This window comes from Geotrypetes seraphini, chromosome 3 (genome assembly GCF_902459505.1).
Source record: "Geotrypetes seraphini chromosome 3, aGeoSer1.1, whole genome shotgun sequence".
NCBI classification, from domain to species: domain Eukaryota; kingdom Metazoa; phylum Chordata; class Amphibia; order Gymnophiona; family Dermophiidae; genus Geotrypetes; species Geotrypetes seraphini.
In genome coordinates this window covers 209,690,617-209,708,086 of record NC_047086.1, presented here as the reverse complement: position 1 = coordinate 209,708,086, position 17,470 = coordinate 209,690,617, and the positions used below count along the sequence as shown (strand labels likewise).

At 43.9% G+C, this 17,470-nt stretch overlaps 1 protein-coding gene across 1 annotated transcript in view; it reads left to right on the top strand.

Annotated features, from left to right (window-relative positions):
- Positions 1-17,470, top strand: part of SLC26A10 (solute carrier family 26 member 10) — a 131,308-nt gene that overhangs the window by 24,023 nt on the left and 89,815 nt on the right. Inside the window, exon 4 of the mRNA XM_033938135.1 lies at positions 1,691-1,855. Coding sequence (XP_033794026.1) covers positions 1,691-1,855 — 165 coding nt within the window. The remainder of the gene's footprint in view (positions 1-1,690; positions 1,856-17,470) is intronic.

The following is a 17,470-nucleotide window of genomic DNA, read 5'->3' as shown; positions in this document are numbered from 1 at the left end:
CACATCCTCTGGCAATGAGTTCCAGAGCTTAACCATTCTCTGAATGAAAAAATATCTCCTCCTATTGTTTTTAAAAGTATTTCTCTGTAACTTCATCGAGTGTCCCTTAGTCTTTGTCATTTTTGATGGAGTAAAAAATCAATCTACTTTTACTCGTTCTACACCACTCAGGATTTTGTAGACTTCAATCCTATCTCCTCCTCACTGTCTCTTTTCCAAGCTGAAGAGCCCCAACCTCTTCAGTCTTTCCTCATATGAGAGGAGTTCCCCTTTATCATCTTGTTCGCCCTTCTTTGAACCAGATATTATTATTATTTAGATGGTCTTGTAAATGTTATGGTTGGGATTAAGTTGTGCAAGTGGTCATAAAAGTGGTTGTAAGTTAACTGTGGAAAGTTAAGAATTCTAGGGGAAAGTTTTCCTATAAACTCTACACTTCAACTTGAAATGAAAACATGTTAATTATATACCAGTGTCTTGCTCATTAATGATAAATGCCTTAGTGCTGAGGTCCTAACTCTAAGATCCCCATTTTACATAGAACATAGAGACCAGAATTGAGGTGTTGAGGTCAAGATGTATTTTAGATGGTATTTCTGATCAGTTTCAATGATATTTTAGTAAAGTATCAGGTTTTTGTTGGGGTTTTTTTTTGCTGGAACTGTGCAACTCTGTTAGACCAAGCCACCCAGTGCTTAAACCACTCTGTTCTCACCAGACTATGAGATAGATCAGTATAGAAGTTTGGGCACCATGTGGTTTTGCAAGTGAAGAGATCAGTTGTTCTGGGGGAGATGCCTGCAGCAAATATAGGGTAATAGTGTTTAACAAGCTGGGAGGAGAATCAACTCGGAGGGAATAGAGATGAAAACAGTTTGATGGAGACTGACTGATCGAGGCTTTTGGGGGTTAGACTGGTTGGGATGAGTGGGGAGAGTGTGTATGGGGGACAGGACCTGAGGGGCGAGTGTGGGAGGAGATGGGGTAGGGGAACGGAGATACTGTGAAGCAGAAGACGTTGTTTTTGTTACGTGAATTGCTCTGACTGTGCCTGGATGATTGTCTAGCCCAGACATGGGCAACTCCAGTCCTCGAGGGCCGGAATCCAGTCGGGTTTTCAGGATTTCCCCAATGAATATGCATTGAAAGCAGTGCATGCAAATAGATCTCACGCATATTCATTGGGGAAATCCTGAAAACCCAATTGGATTACCTCGAAGACCAGAGTTGCCCATGTCTGGTCTAGCCGCATCATTGAAGGAAGACCTCCTCTAGCTCAGTCAGCTGGCTCCTCTATCCTGCAGTTGTTCTGGATTTCATATTACAGGATTTTTGCCAAAGCCATCCCTGCCTGAAAAATAAGCGAAGAACACTTATGTCCTCTAGATCAGTGGTTTCCAACACTGTCCTGGAGGACCACCAGGCCAGTCGGGTTTTCAGGATAGCCCTAATGAATATGCATGGAGCAGATTTGCATGCCTGGCACCTCCATTATATGCAGATCTCTCTCATGCATATTCATTAGGGCTATCCTGAAAACCCGACTAGCCTGGTGGTCCTCCAGGAGAGGGTTGGGAACCACTGCTCTAGATAACATGCAAGTCCATTGTATATCCAGTCAAGTTAGAATCAACCAGGGACAAATTATGTAGGTTATTTTTACGAGAGCTCACTCTCCTTTCTCTTACAGATCGTGATGTTCATCCTTCAGCTGGGCTTCCTTTCTACATACCTCTCTGAACCAATTGTGAAGGCTTTCACCAATGGAGCAGCCTTCCATGTCATGGTATCCCAAATTCAGAGCATGCTTGGACTCCCCCTGCCCCGCTTTACTGGATATTTCACCATCTTTAAGGTTGGTTTTGCTTTTATCAATCTCTGCAAGGCCTCTATCCATACTTCTTTCATCTGTCTTTCACCGAGGAGCTATCATACTTGACTTGCCACTGTTCCATACACTATTGCATTCTGAGTTTAAGGTGTTGAATGTTTTATTTATTTATTTAATTTTCTATACCGTTCTCCCAAGGGAGCTCAGAACGGTTGATTCTTTGCCTCCCTACAAGAAAAAATGTTAGATGTATCAACATGGTGTAATGGCCTGGATACCTTTGTTTCAGGCATTCAGTGTGGGGGAGGGGCAAAACTTCAAGTATTTGATCTCCTGGGCCTTGTTGTATAAGAGGGCAAATCCTCAAGGACTAGTGTCTGTGGGAGCTCTTCTCCTGGACTGCAGCAATCCTCTCACCCCAGAAGCACTCTGCAAAGTCCAATATTCAGGACAATCTCTGAATTAAAAGCACACATTTTTGAAGCCTAGTCTATAGGCAATAGGGATTTCTTATGTCTTTTCATTAGAGGCCATCTGAAATTGCTTTTTTTCCAGTTTAGGCAGAAATAGAAACTGTCTGAAAGCTTTCTGACCAAACTGAAACTGCAGCTGAAATTCATCACTTGATTTTGGCCAAAGCAAAAACCAAAACTTTGGTTGTGTGAATGTGAATCGCTAGGGGATTGTCTGAGCTTGCTGTCTTCACCCCTCTGCTAAACCCGTGGAGGGGCATAATAGAAAGGAACGTCTAAGTCTGTTTGCGTCCATCTCGCAAGTAGTCCAAAGTAAAAAAACAGCTTAAGACACATTTTCGAAAAATACGTCCAACTTTTTTTTCGTTTAGAAAATCGTCTAATTATACGTCCTGCCGATCTGATCGTCCAAGCCGCTAAATCGTCCAAAACGCCTAGCACAAGCCCTGTTGGACGTGGGAGGGGCCTGCAAAGTGATGGACTGCACACCCAGTCATGCCACCTAAATAGTGGGGTACCTTACAGGGCACTACTGTGAACTTCATAAAAAGGGTGCCATGGCTTCTCCTCACTACAGCTCCCTTATAGGTCATGGTGAGCCCCCCAAACCACCTTCAGAATTCCTTAGACCCACTTATCTACTACCCCAATAGACCTTATGGCTGCAGGAGCCACTTATATGCCAGTAGAAAAGGGTTTTGGGGGTGTATAGGGCAGTGCACATGTTTAAGTATCAATGCAGTGATTACAGGGGCTTATGGGCATGGGTCCTCCTCTCTATGGGTCCCTAACCCACCCCCAAGATGACTTAAGCCGCCTCTGTGCTGGACGACTAGGCTTTCCTATGCCAGGCGGCCAGGTGATGATGGTCTGGAGGCTGAATTTTAAAGGTGTGATTAATATTTTTATGGTGGTAGGGATGGGTTGATGATCACTGGGGTAGTGTGTGAGGGTCTGTATTATGTGTTTTCAGGGCTTATCTGGTGAGTTTAAGTGGTTTTTTTTTTTTTACTTAGACCTGGACTACCTTACATTTCCTAGTGATCTGATTCTAGTGGTGTAGTCAGGACAGGAACTAGAATGGGCAAGATAACAGGGAACTACTCCTGCCACAATTATACCCCTAGACTGCCAGGGATTGTAAAACAAGCCCGGGGGGGGGGGGATTATGTGTGAAATGAGAGACACTCAGGGTAGGGAGGGTCCATTAGGAGAGGCAACTTCTGTTGGGAGGGGGAGGGATACAAACAGAACAAAGCATACATTTTCATCTCCAGCCAAAAACACATGGTCATTTTCGGATGAAAATGAAAACATGGGCAATAGTTAAAATATAACAAAAGACCAAAAAAATTAAATGGTTATCTGTTAATTAAATATACATACACAGAACCATTTAGAAAAGTCAAAATGGACAGTAGACTATGTCCCGATTAGTATTTTATTGAATTTTATATATAGGGACAAGCCTCAGATTATGGAGATCTCCCGATAATGGGGTTTCTTCAAGAGAAAGAAAACCAATCTTCTCTTGCTCCTCATGACATCACCTGCTTTGTCCCAACCTCCCTACCAAATTAATTAAGGTTTAATATTATAATCTATTACCTCCACTTAAAAACTATTTGATTACTATCTAACTTTATTTCATTTATTTATCTAACTTAATTTCATTTATTCCATTCTTCTTCCAATCATAAATCTACTGTATAAAATTTATCAATTCAATAATTCATCATGATAGGGGATTCTAAAAAAAGTCTACATCTCAAAATGACACTCAACACGCACCAATACTAACCTTTATAAATTTTAAAACGTATTACTGATTTAAAATGCTTCTATACCATAAATATTTCAGCTATTCTCAATTCATTTAGTTTCCAAGTTTCCAAGTTTATTATATAATTTGATTAATCGCCTATTCGAAGTTCTAGGCGATGTACAATTTGTTAAAATATCTAAAATATAGGTAACAAATCACACAAACATACAGTTTATCAATTAAATTAAAAAATATGGACATTCTTATACAAAGATTAAATCATTTGAGTTAAAAAATTTTACATACAATATTAAGACAAAAGGAAAATTATTTAGGGGTTACAATCAATATTAAATTCAATATATTAAGGTAAAAACATTGGGAAGGGAGACAAAAATGATTACAGAAGAAATATTAGATGTAGAGAGATAAAAGAATTATGTTTATTCACTAAAAGCATCTTTAAAGAGAAAATTTTTAAGTTTGGTCTTGAATTTGTCTAAATTCTTTTCCTCTCTTATATACAGTGGAAGATCATTCCAGGACTGAGGAGCAGTTATTGAAAAAATAGTATGACGCCTCGTGTTAATAACTTTTAATGATGGAATGGCCAATAAATGTTGATCTTGTGATCTCAGAGATCTAGAGGTAGAATAAGGAATTAAAACTCTGAAAATAAAAGCAGGAGTTTTAAATAATAGAGATTTAAAAGTAAGCAAGCATAGTTTAAATAAAATGCGATGTGCAACTGGGAGCCAGTGTGCCTCTTTAAGTAATGGAGAAACATGATCAAATTTTGCTATTCCTTTAACTGCAATTTGAACACCCGCTACATTTCTTGTCAATTTTTGCTCAAAAGGTAAAGGAAAAAATTGAAATTTCAGATTTCATAAAATGCACATTCTCCCAAAAGAGTCTCGTATACTTTTCACAGTGCACACTTTTGGGAAATAATGCATACTTTCTTTCCCACTAATGCATACATATGTGTAGGGTTACCAGATGTCCGGGAAAACCTGGACATGTCCTCTTTTTAGAGAACTGTCCAAACCCAACATTTGCCCGGGGTTTGGAAAGCTCCAACAAGCTCCGGCTGCATCTGGATGGCCTCTGAGCATGGCGTGGATGACATCATATTCATCCGCACATGCTCCAGGTCCTCTAGACGCAGCTGGAGCTCGTCCAGAAGAAGAGAGGAGGCTTTGTGGGAGCTGGAGGCGGAACTTGGGGGGGGGGGGAACTGGAGGCAGAACTAGGCAGGGCTAGGGCGGAACAGGGTGGGTCTTGTGTCTGGGGATTTCCCAGAGTAAAATATGGTAACCCTACATATGTGAATAGTGCATGTGTACTAGGGGATAATGTGCGCTCTGACAGTGTGCTCGTTTTTAATGATATTGCTCTCAAAATGAAAATGTTCAAAAATTTGAAAAATAAGAATGCTCGTAAATTATATGGAAAACTAAACAAAACAAACATTTTAGGCTAACAGCCCTAAAATGCAGTAGGTAAAAACATGTCAGTACTGAAATGCATGTCACAAAACCTCCTCAAAGCATTCAAGTGGCACCAGGTGGTTCACAATACATTAAATAGTGGTATATAGACGAAAGCATGTGGGACAATCACGCAAGGACAAAGCCGCTAAGACAAATGCGTGTAGGATGTCAGTGCGCTGGATTAAAAGGCAACTTTAAAGCACTCCGAGGGGTGTGTGTGTGTGGGGGGGGGGAACCCACTGATTTTACTTAGAAGTGTTGGCGCTGCCGTTGGGAGTTGGGGAAACCCCCCCCCTTGCCATTAGAGAGGAAACTAATTTTTCCCAGTATTTTAGTGAAAAATTACACTTTCCTCTATAAGTGGGGGGTTCCCCCCCTCCAATGGCAGCGGCACCACTTCTAAGTAAAGTGGGGGGGGGAGGTTCCCCCTCAAACCCCTCCTCATAGCGCTTTAAAGTTACCTTTTTAATCCGTCGTGCTTGACATCCTGTGTGTATTTGTCTTAGTGTCTTTGTCCGCACGTGATTGTCCAGCGCGCTTTTTATTCCCTTCACCTTAAATAGTAATCAGGTACTTTTTAAATATTTTCCCTCTCTGTCCTGGCAGGCTCATAATCTGACTGTGGTACCTGGTACAATAGAGGATTGAGTCACAAGTCACAAGCATTGAACTCACTTGAGAGTGCTGAGGCAGCGCCGCTAACCACTAGACCACACTCCTCTCTGCCTGTGCACTCTGTAAGCAGTACCTATCTTTTGCGCAGTCCATAGGCAGATTCACACCTCAAGGACCCACAGAATATTTATTTTATCCTAGGCCTCTCCTTCTCATCACACACACAGTCTCACTTATTTACACTCTTCAGGAGAGCAAGATCTCTCCAGAGAGAAGGGCGTTTTTTTTTCAGGTCCCAGGCTTATCTGTCCCTCTTTACCACAAATACAGATATGGGATTGTTCTAGGAAATTTAATGGAAGACTTCTGCAAAACAAATGCTATTTTTGAGATAGTCTTTTTGTCCTGAGGTTGCAAAGCATTAGGTAAGCAGTATAGAGGCATCAATTGACTCGCATCCATTTTCTATGTCTGTGATCTCTTTCAAATTACTAGTCTTTTTAAGATCAGGAGTTTTCATGCTTTTTTTTTTTTTTTTTAAAAGTCTTAAGGCCCCTTTTACAAAGCTGAGTAGCACTGCTGCTGTGGTAAAGGTGACTAGAAACATAGAAAGATGACGGCAGAAAAGGGCTATAGCCCATCAAGTCTGCCCATTCTACTGACCCACCCCAATAAGTCTAGATGCTAGTGATTCGGCCTACGTAGGGATCCCACGTACATGTCCCATTTACTCTTAAAGTCAAGCACGCCGGTGGCCTCGACCACCTGCACCGGAAGCTTATTCCAGTGATCTACCACCCTTTCCGTGAAAAAATACTTCCTGGTGTCACTACTAAATTTCCCTCCTCTGAGTTTAAGCGGATGCCCTCTTGTGGTCGAGGGTCCTTTGGGGAAGAGGATGTCGTCTTCCACCTCGACACGTCCTGTGATGTATTTAAATGTCTCAATCATGTCCCCCCTCTCCCTGCGTTCCTCTAGAGTGTAGAGCCGCAGTCTGCTCAGTCTCTCTTCGTACTAAACCCATTCAATTACCTTGTACCTTGTAGAGAATGGCATGGGGACAAATTTTCCCCCGTCCCTGTGGGAACTCATTTCCCCGTCCCATCCTGTTGAGTTAAGTTATTTTTTAAATAATCATCATTTTTAAAGAACCAAGGGCTAGATTCACTAAACTTACCGTTCGTGTACCGATGGTTTTGCGATCGTTTCCCGACCCGATTCACTAAACAGCTGTGCGATCAATCTCCGATCCGATCCAATCCAATCCGCACATGGAAATGAGGGGAAATTGCCTGCATAAGTAGGAAGGCAGCGATTCGCTAAACATAAGAAGGAACATCAATTGGGCTTGCCGATCCAAAAAGAAGCGACTGCTGAGGACCAGTCACTCACGTCCTTGCTGACTGTCCTGCTCTCTGCTGCCTTGAAATCTCAGTATGAAAAATTAAACCATCAAAATAAAGCATCTCCCTTGTGCAAAAAGTGCCCTGCTCTCTGCTGCCTTGCCTTTCTGCGAGCCCGCGGGTGTAACCAGTGGGTTTAAAGCGTGTTCTGTTCTGTGTTGTTTCAGTCTGGCTGCAAAGCGTGTTCTGTTCCATTGAAATGATTCTCGTGGGGCCAGCGAGTGCAGCCGCCCCTTCCCCTTTCGTTTTGACCTCAAGCTTGTGCAGAGTACAGGGGCATGTGCAAACCACATCTACAGGCAAAGAGGATGGTCTGCGCATGTGTCTGGATCGCTCTGCAGCGATCTGTGGGGTCGCTTTGGGGCATGCGTCCAATCACTTCATTTGCATGAGAACTCTGTAGTGAATCGGTTGCCCGCCAAGACTCGACCACGCTCTCTTTCTCAATACTGTATGCATGTGGAAAGAAGTGCACCCTCTTTGCAAATCCCCTCAGGTTTCATATAGGTTACCCTAAAACTTGAGCACCCAAATTTGGGCACAGATCCCAGATGTGCATGTAAACTAATTAGTCAATTAGGCCAATTATTGGAGTCGATTTGCACATAATTGATAGTAATTAGGAGTTACACTTTCATCTACACCAGTGTTTCTACTCCCTAAGCCTAACAAATACCAACCAAGTATCCCCGCCCAAATTCTGCCCCAGATTTGCCCAGACTCCGCCCCTGACTCCACCCCATAATAATAATACTAATTGTAATGCAATTTCTTCCATCCATTTTTCATATACACACAATATAATATTACTAATACATAATGGTAACCACAAAATTAAAAAAACACAAAGCACACTATACAGAGAAAATGTTAATTATCATTTATATTCGATTTTTTGTCAAAGAGGTCAAGGCAGATGACTTTAAAATATGCAATGTCACCTCAGTAACAACTATAGAAAAATAGACAAATATGGTGCAAAATATAGACAGCAGATATAAATTCTCAAAACTGACACATATTGATCACTAAATTGAAAATGAAATCATTTTTCCTACCTTTGTTGTCTGGTGATTTCATGAGTCTCTGGTTGCACTTCCTTCTGACTGTGCATCCAATATTTCTTTAGTTCTTTCTGCCTCCTGCATGCATCCTCTCCTCCAGACCTCATTCCATTCCCCAACCAACATCTCTCTCTATCCCTCCAGGAGTCCAACTTTTCTTCCTCTTTCATCCCCCAGATCATATGCAGCATTTTTCACCACTGCCCACCAGCCTCATGCCCATTTCTCTTCTATCACTCTTCTCCAACACCATGCCATAGCTCTCCCTCCATCACTATGCCCAACATTACTCCCCCTTGCATCCCCTTCAATCTATCCCTCTGTTCCCTCTCCACACCATATTCAACATTTCTCCCTTTCATCCTTCTATTCCCCTTGCATCTCTACCTCACTCCTCTCTATGTCCAATTTTCCTCCTCCTTTCCCTCTCACTCACACACTCAGGCCCAACAATTGTCCCTTTCTATTCCCTCCCTCCCGTCTTACTATGTCCCAGATTAGTGCCCCCTTCCTCCCTCCCTTGTGTAAAATGGTCACATTTATTGTTTTCCCTGTTAATGGCCCCTCCCTTCCTTCTGTGTCCCAAGTTGGTGCCCCCTCCCCCTCACTGCCTTCCAGCCTTTGTCCCACCCCTTTCCTCCCTCCCGCCCTCCCATGAAGCCGATCCACGCCAAAGCCTGCCTGCCCCCAAGCCGACCTGCCGCCGATTATAGTTTATAAATATTTCCTTAATTGCTTCTGATAATTTCAGATTTCAGATAATCCACATTTTGGATTTGTAGGTACTTACCTCATATAAAGTTGTCATTTCTTTAGTAAGACATTAACAATTTTTCTGCGGCCCTCTAAGTACCTACAAATCCAAAATGTGGCCCTGCAAAAGGTTTGAGTTTGAGATCATGGCTCTAGGGTATGTGTACCACAGGTTGAGAAACACTGATCTACACTATGCTCTATTCTATAATATTAAAAAATAGTATTTTTATGTAGCTAACATTGTGTAGATACTGCTATTAATTTATAGATCCAAAACTATCAAAACAGTATCACACAGACTTACGTTAACATTTTTTAGCATTTTTTTTGCAAGGTCTTCAGAATTGCCATTCTATAGCCAAGTATTTTTCAATGGCTAAGGTACTTTTTCGACACTGGCCTTGTCAAGAGACCCACTTTTCTATAAATTATTTATATTTTTACATATATATTTTATTCTTTTTAAGTGCGCCGTGCTCATTTAAAGTTACTTGACAATATCATATAAAGTTTTAAACTTATCTTTGCTTATTAAGTTGCTCATATCAGGAAGGAACCTGTCAATTTGACATGTTTCACCGAAAGGCTGTTTCAAGAAGAGTCCCCCCCTTGTAATTCGTTCTGCACCATCCCGCTCTGATAACCTCTTCTGAACAAGATCACTTGGCTATAGACTGACACTTCTGAAGACCTCGCAAAAAAATGCTAAAAAATGTTAACATAAGTCTGTGTGATACTGTTTTGATAGCGTTGGATCTATTCTATAATATGGCATGCAATTCAGAAGGGAGTGTGGCTGTAGGAGGATCATGGCCAGGTCAGGGGCATTCCCAGAAATTAGACATGATATAATAGAACACCTGGATTTACGTGTCCAACGGGCATCAATTGGGCACAAGAATTTACACCAGGTTTCAACAGGCATAAGCTCTTGCTCCCAAAGCAGGGCGTGGGAATCCGCACTAAGGGCTCCTTTTACTAAGGTGCGCTAGCGGTTTTAGCACGCGCTTAGCGTGCACTGCATTGCCGCTTGCGCTAGATGCTAATGCCAGCATTGAGCTGGTGTTAGTTCTTGGCGCGTAACACGGGGTTAGCGCACGTGGCAATGCAGTGCGGTAAAAACGCTAGCACACCTTAGTAAAAGGAGACCTAAGTGCTTTTCTATAAAGGTTGATTAGCACTATGAAACTTATATAGAATTGGCACCGAGCATGGGACTTAATGGCACCTATCTTTGGATGCCCTTTACTGAATCTGGCCCATGGTGTTCACTCTTTAAGAAGAGTTACATTTATTATCAATGAAAAACTCTTGTAAATAGTAGGCCGTTCCTAGTCTCTAGTATAACTTTGTTTGATTATAGGTAAACCAATGTATTTTTTAAAATACTTAATTTACCAGCACTGTATAATAGAAAGACAAGATGTCAAATACCACCATAACTAATTAAGGAATCACAACAAATAACGAAATAACAACAAGAGAAGATCATGACTGCCAAATTAATTTACCACCAAGAATAACAGTAAATGGTGGATGTGGGGTTCCTTTCAGTTTTTCCCAAGTTGCTCCTAGAGTACTCCCTTACCAGTCAGGTTCTCAGGATATCCACAATGAATATGCATGAGATTGATTTGCATACACTGCCTCCACTGTAAGCAAACCTCTTCCATGCATATTTATTACTGATATCTGAAAACTTGACTGGCAAGGGGGTACTCCAGGACTGACTCGGGAAACCCTGCCTTACACCTTTCCACATAGTCTTCGAACAACTGTAACAGCTATTTGCAGTTTCTCTCAATTATCGTTTCCCAGTTCTTCAACCCCCTCAGTCCTCACCCTTAGCCCCACTATGGTGACAATCTAGGCTCTTACTCTTCATACCAGTAATTCAAAATAACTTCATGCTTGTGGCATCAAAGAGTTCCATATAGGGCCCCAAATCTTTGAAACGTGCTCCATCATGATGGCTTCCCTTTCTGAGCATGAATATTGTTTCGTTACTTTACTCTCAAAGCAAAAACAGAATTTCTCCAATGTGTGTAAGTCGGTGAATCCCCAGACCTCCAGTAAGTCATAATACATTGTCGTGATTTCATACATGGAGGGGCATAATCGAAAGGGACGTCTAAGTCCGTTTATATCCATCTCGAAAGTCGTCCAAACTTAAAAAGAGCCTAAGACACATTTTCGAAAGAGACGTCCAACTTTTTTTTACTTTCGAAAATCGTCTAATTATACGTCCTGCAGATCTGATCGTTCAAGCCGCTAAATCGTCCATCTTTATACCACATTTCCGTCCAACTTTCTGTCCAAGTCCAAAACGCCTAGAACAAGCCCTGTTGGATGTGGGAGGGGTTTGCAAAGTGATGGATTGAACACCCAGACATGCCACCTAAATAGTGGGGTACCTTACAGGGCACTGCTGTGAACTTCACAAAAAGGGTGCCGTGGCTTCTTCTCCCTGCAGCTCCCTTATAGGTCATGGTAAGCCCCCCAAACCACCTCCAGAATTCCCTAGACCCACTTATCTACCACCCCAATAGCCCTTATGACTGCAGGAGCCACTTATATGCCAGTAAAAAAGGGTTTGGGGTTGTATAGGGAAGTGCACATGTTTAAGTAGCAATGCAGTGATTACAGGGGCTTATGGGCATGGGTCCTCTTCTCTATGGGTCCCTAACCCACCCCCATGACAACTTAAGCTACCTCTGTGCTGGTCGACTAGGTTTTCCTATGCCAGGCGGCCAGGTGATGATGGTCTGGAGGCTGAAATTTAAAGTTGTGAATAAATTTTTATTGGGGGGGGGTTGGTGATCACTGGGGTAGTGTGTGGGGGTCTGTGTTATGTGTTTGAAATGCTTATCTGGTGAGTTTAGGTGGGTTTTTGTGACTTAGACCATGTTTTACATGGTCTAAGTCACAGCGTCCAAGTTCTGTCTAAGCTTTGTTGTAAAACTTTCAGATTTACATGCTATACGACTAAGTCTAAGCCAGCCCACGTCCCGCCCAACTCCCGCCCTCGAAACGCCTCCCGAACCGCCCCGTTTAGCTTTGGACGTTGAGCAGCACTATGAAGGCCTAGGTCGTTTAGAAATATGTCCAAAACCCGTTTTTATTTTCGGCGCTCGGACGTTTTTGAGAAATGTTTGTCCAAGTGCCGACTTAGGCCAGGTTTTGGACGTTTTTCTCTTTTGATTATGAGCCCCATAGTTTCTGAAGTAAAAATCCCTCCCTGCCGCTCATAAAAATGTTCAATATTGGGTCTTCATCAAACAGATATAGCAATGCTGTCTTTGGTAACTACATGTTAAAGAGGGTACCTACTGTATATACTGAATTAATTGATCCCAAGAAACTGAATAACTGCACAATGCCAAAATAAAATGGGCTAAGTTTGCATTTTCTTCATTCCACTTCATGTATTTTCCTTCCTTTCTGAACTCCATCAACACCACTGTCGGTGGGGTAATGTATAATCACAATAAAAAATATTGTTGTCCTTGCATACATGCATTTATGACCAGTTTGGGTATAGACTTTATATTCGGCTCAACCAAAGTTGTATGGGGGGGTGCAGAAAAGTTCTCAGCCCAACCAAGAGAATGATGTGGATATGGTTCAATCAATGATCTGAAACCATGTCAAAACTTAGAATTTTGTTTCTGCAAATTGGCACTTGAAATAAGATAACACTTTCTTCAGCTACAACGGCAAAATAATGCTCAGAATTTAGAGAGTCAGTTGGTTGGGCTGAGAACTTTTTAGCACCCCCCTCGTAGAACCTTCTACTCCTAAATCTTGTATCAGTTTTTATGCCATTTCCACATAGTTTCCTTTTGCACAGTTATCCTAAAGAATTTTATATAAAATAGCTTTATGAGCCCCCTTCTGATGGAAAGAAAAATATTTTTTTTTTTTGTAACTCTGCGATACAAGTACAACATGTACCATGTACCATGTGAACAAAACCACACATTCTGGAATACAGTGTATACATTAGAACACCCCCCTCCCCCCCAGACACCCTGTCCCCTATCCCCTACCCGCCCAACCCCCCCTTCCCCCCCTCCCGCCCCCCCCACGACCCTCTGAATTACCCATCCCCCAGTATCCTCTATATCCCCCCCCCACACATGAGACATCCGAAAGGAAGAAGTAACAAGTCATAGTCCCAAGAGGTAAAAAAGGCAAGGAAGGACCCCCGTCGGAGATGCCCCGTCTAAGAGTGCAATACAAATTACTCATCAAGTCCCTCCATCTCCAGGAACCTTCCCCATAGGTCCTCAAACTGTCGCCTTTGGCGGGTAAGTAGAGCAGAGAGCCTAAATTTCTCACAAACCCATCCCAATTTCACTCGCATCATCGCCACCGTAGGTATCGTGTGGCTCTTCCAAAGAGATGCCAACACCAGTCTAGCAGCTGTAAAAGCCAGTCTAGCCAACTTGTCCTGCGTAGCCTCCACTGTCCCGGGGAGTACCCCCAGCAAAGCCGCCTCCGCTCCAAACGGTAATCGACATTGCAAGAGACACCCCACATAACGGAACACCTGAGTCCAATAGTCCACAAGACGAGGGCACTCCCACCACATATGAAAGAATGTACCCCTCAGGCCACACCCTCTCCAGCACTCCCCTGCACATGAGGTATTCATCTTTGCAAGCACCACAGGTGTAACATACCATCTCACAAGGAGCTTAAGTGCATTTTCTACCAATTGTGGAGCCACCGCCACATGATGGATTCGCAATGCTATTTGTTCCCATTCCTCATTCGTATAGGTGATCTCCAAATCTACCTCCCAAGCCCTCATATATGAAGTCTTCCGATCCGGGTCGGCAAGCAGTAAGCGATATAATTGTGAAATGCAGCCCCGACGCACTGGGTCCCCCAACATTAACTCAAACCTCGAGCGCTTATATGCGGTAGGGTCCCCCGCTTTAATGCGCATAACATAATCCTTCACCTGTAGATAGGGGAATATATCACGCTGCTCCAAATGGAAAGAGGCCTGGACCTCAGGAAACCCACGAATACGCTCCCCCTCCAACAGCTGGCCAAACCATCTTAGCCCACCTCGCTCCCATCTACAAAAGACTCCACCGTCCCTACCCGGAACGAAATCCTCCGCGTACCGAATAGGCAAAAAATGTAGTCCCCGCATCTTACCCATCAGTTTCCTACATGCCCCCTTCCAGACCCGAAGCGTCCATCGTATAAAAGGATTAGAAATAGAAGCAATTTCCGTCTCCCGCAAGCCCACCCACGGTAGATAAGACAGAGCCGGTATGCCCCTAGGATCCCCCAATAGACCCAGTTCCACCTGAACCCACAATTTAGCTGGGTTCGCATGCCACTCCACAACCGCCCTAAGCTGCGCCGCCCTATAGTATAGTTCCAAATTGGGTAATCCCAGTCCTCCCTCCTCCTTAAATTTGAACATGGCATATCTCGCAACCCGAGGACGCCTACCCTTCCATATAAAATGCAAAAGCGACCTATGCCAGCGAATAAAATAGGCTTTAGGGACTTCAACCGGAAGCACTTGAAAGAGGTAAAGAAATCTGGGCAGGACCATCATACGTACCACCTCCATTCTGCCCATCCAGGAAAGGTACAGAGGGTCCCATCTATCAAGATCTCGTCTCAATGTCTCTCCCAAGGGGAGATAATTAAGGCGGAACAGGGTATCCCACTCCACCCCAAGCCATATCCCCAGGTATTTAATAGGGCCCGTCACCCAGCGGAAGGGTACCCCCTTTTGCAGTTCCAGGGCCTCCGCCGCTGGTACCGAAATGTTCAAGATCTCCGTCTTAGACATATTAGCTTTAAAGCCTGAGATCCTCCCATAATCACGCATCAAATCCCTCAAAGCCAGAAGCGACCTCTCCGACCCCTCCACTATGGCCAAAATATCATCCGCAAAAAGGGACAGTTTGTGTTCACCCCCCTGCACCTGCACCCCCTTCACAAGCCGAGACAGACGGATACTTTGAGCCAAAGGCTCGATCACCAAAGCAAACAACAGAGGAGAGAGCGGGCACCCCTGTCTCGTCCCTCTATGTAATTCGAAGGGCTTGGAATAGACCCCATTAACTTTGACACAAGCCATCGGGTTATGGTAAAGCGTAAGAATCCAAGAAATAAAACGCGACCCGAATCCCATCTGGCGTAGAACCGCCTCCATAAACGTCCAATCCACCCGGTCGAACGCCTTTTCGGCATCCACCGCCACCGCCACCCACGGAGACCCTGATCTACGAGCCGCCCACACCAAGTTCAGCACCCTCCTAATACCATCAGCCGCCTGACGCCCCCCAATGAACCCCACCTGATCCGGGTGGATCAGGTCCGGCATATGAGTCGCCATCCTATCGGCCAGGATACGGGCCAGGATTTTGGTATCAATTCCTAATAGAGAGATAGGGCGATAGCTGCCACGCAAAGACGCATCTTTCCCTGGCTTAGGAATTATCGTAATCCCTGCCAAGCGCATATAGAAAGGCAAACGCTCTCCCTCTTTCAGAGAATTAAATAATCTAGTTAACAAAGGTGCAACCAAGGGAGAAAGTTTCTTATAGAACAGTCCTGTAAACCCGTCCAGTCCAGGGGACTTTCCCGGCTTCAAATGTCTAATAACGTGTAACACCTCCTCCACCGTGATATCCCCCTCCAGCCCCAGCGCATCCGAGTTAGATAGGGTAGGCAGCCCCAAATCCCTCAAATAGGCTTGGCTCTCCACCTCCGAGCCCTTAAGCTCTGGGGTATAAAGCTCCTGGTAAAACTCCCGAAACCGCCGCTGAATGCCTACATCGTCAGTAATTACCGTGCCATCGCGCTCCTTAATAGCCAAAATATTACTCCTAGACTGCTTCAATTTGACCCTATGAGCCAAAAGTTTACTAGCCCGATTTCCCGATTCAAAATATTTAAGCCTCAACTTCTCAAGATTAAACTTAATCACCTCATCTTCCAACTTCCCAAGAGCCATTCGGGTTTCCTGAAGTCGAAGCCTCAACTGCAGGCCCCCCTGTCCCCTCTTATGTTGATCCACCAGAGTGCGGAGCGTCTCCCGGAGCTGCAATTCCTCCTGCTGCCTGGACTTTTTCTTATAGGCTGCTATAGAGATCAATTCCCCCCTTAACACCCCTTTTAAACTTTCCCAGATCGTCATGGGGGAGAACTGATCCACATTATTAAATTCTAGGAAATCATAAATCCCCGTTTCCAACTTTTGCACTATTTTCGGATCTCCCAGCAGGGTATCGTTCAATCTCCAATACATATCTCCCCCCCGAGGTCCTCCCCATTTCAGATCCACCCAGAGCGGGGCATGGTCTGACCATCCAATGGTATCAATCTTGGTATCTATCACTTTACCCCCCCACCCTTTATCCACACATACCAAATCAATGCGAGTGTATACCTCATGTACAGGGGAATAAAAGGTGTAGTCCCGACCCATCCAATGTTGAACCCGCCACCCATCCTCCACATTAAGGACTTCCAGAAATCTCTCCAGACATTTTCTATCCTTCTTGAGTCTATCACCCTCCTTGCCCGTGGAATCCCACTCTGGGTTAAGAACCAAATTAAAATCCCCCCCCACCACCACAGGCCCCACCTTAACCGACAAGATTTTAGACAGGAGGAGGTCAAAAAAGTGACCCTGTTGAGAGTTAGGTGCATACAAATTAACCAACGTTACCCGAGTTCCATCAACAGTACCAGTCCAGATAAGCCACCTCCCTCCTTCATCCCTCCATTCCCTATCTGGGACCACCCGCAACTTGTGGGAAAACAAAATCCCCACCCCCGCCTTTTTCCGCTCCACCCTATTGGAAGCCCAAGCCCTCACTGGATACTCCCGAAACTGTACAAGCTTTTCCCCAGCTTTTACAAAGTGAGTTTCTTGAACAAAACAGATATCAAAACGTAAGCGCTTAACTTCTTTCAACAACAATTGCCGTTTACGTGGCATGTTAAGCCCCTTAACATTCAAACTGCCCAATCTGAGTACATTATCCCCCCCCATCCCCCATTAAAGACAGCACACTCATCACC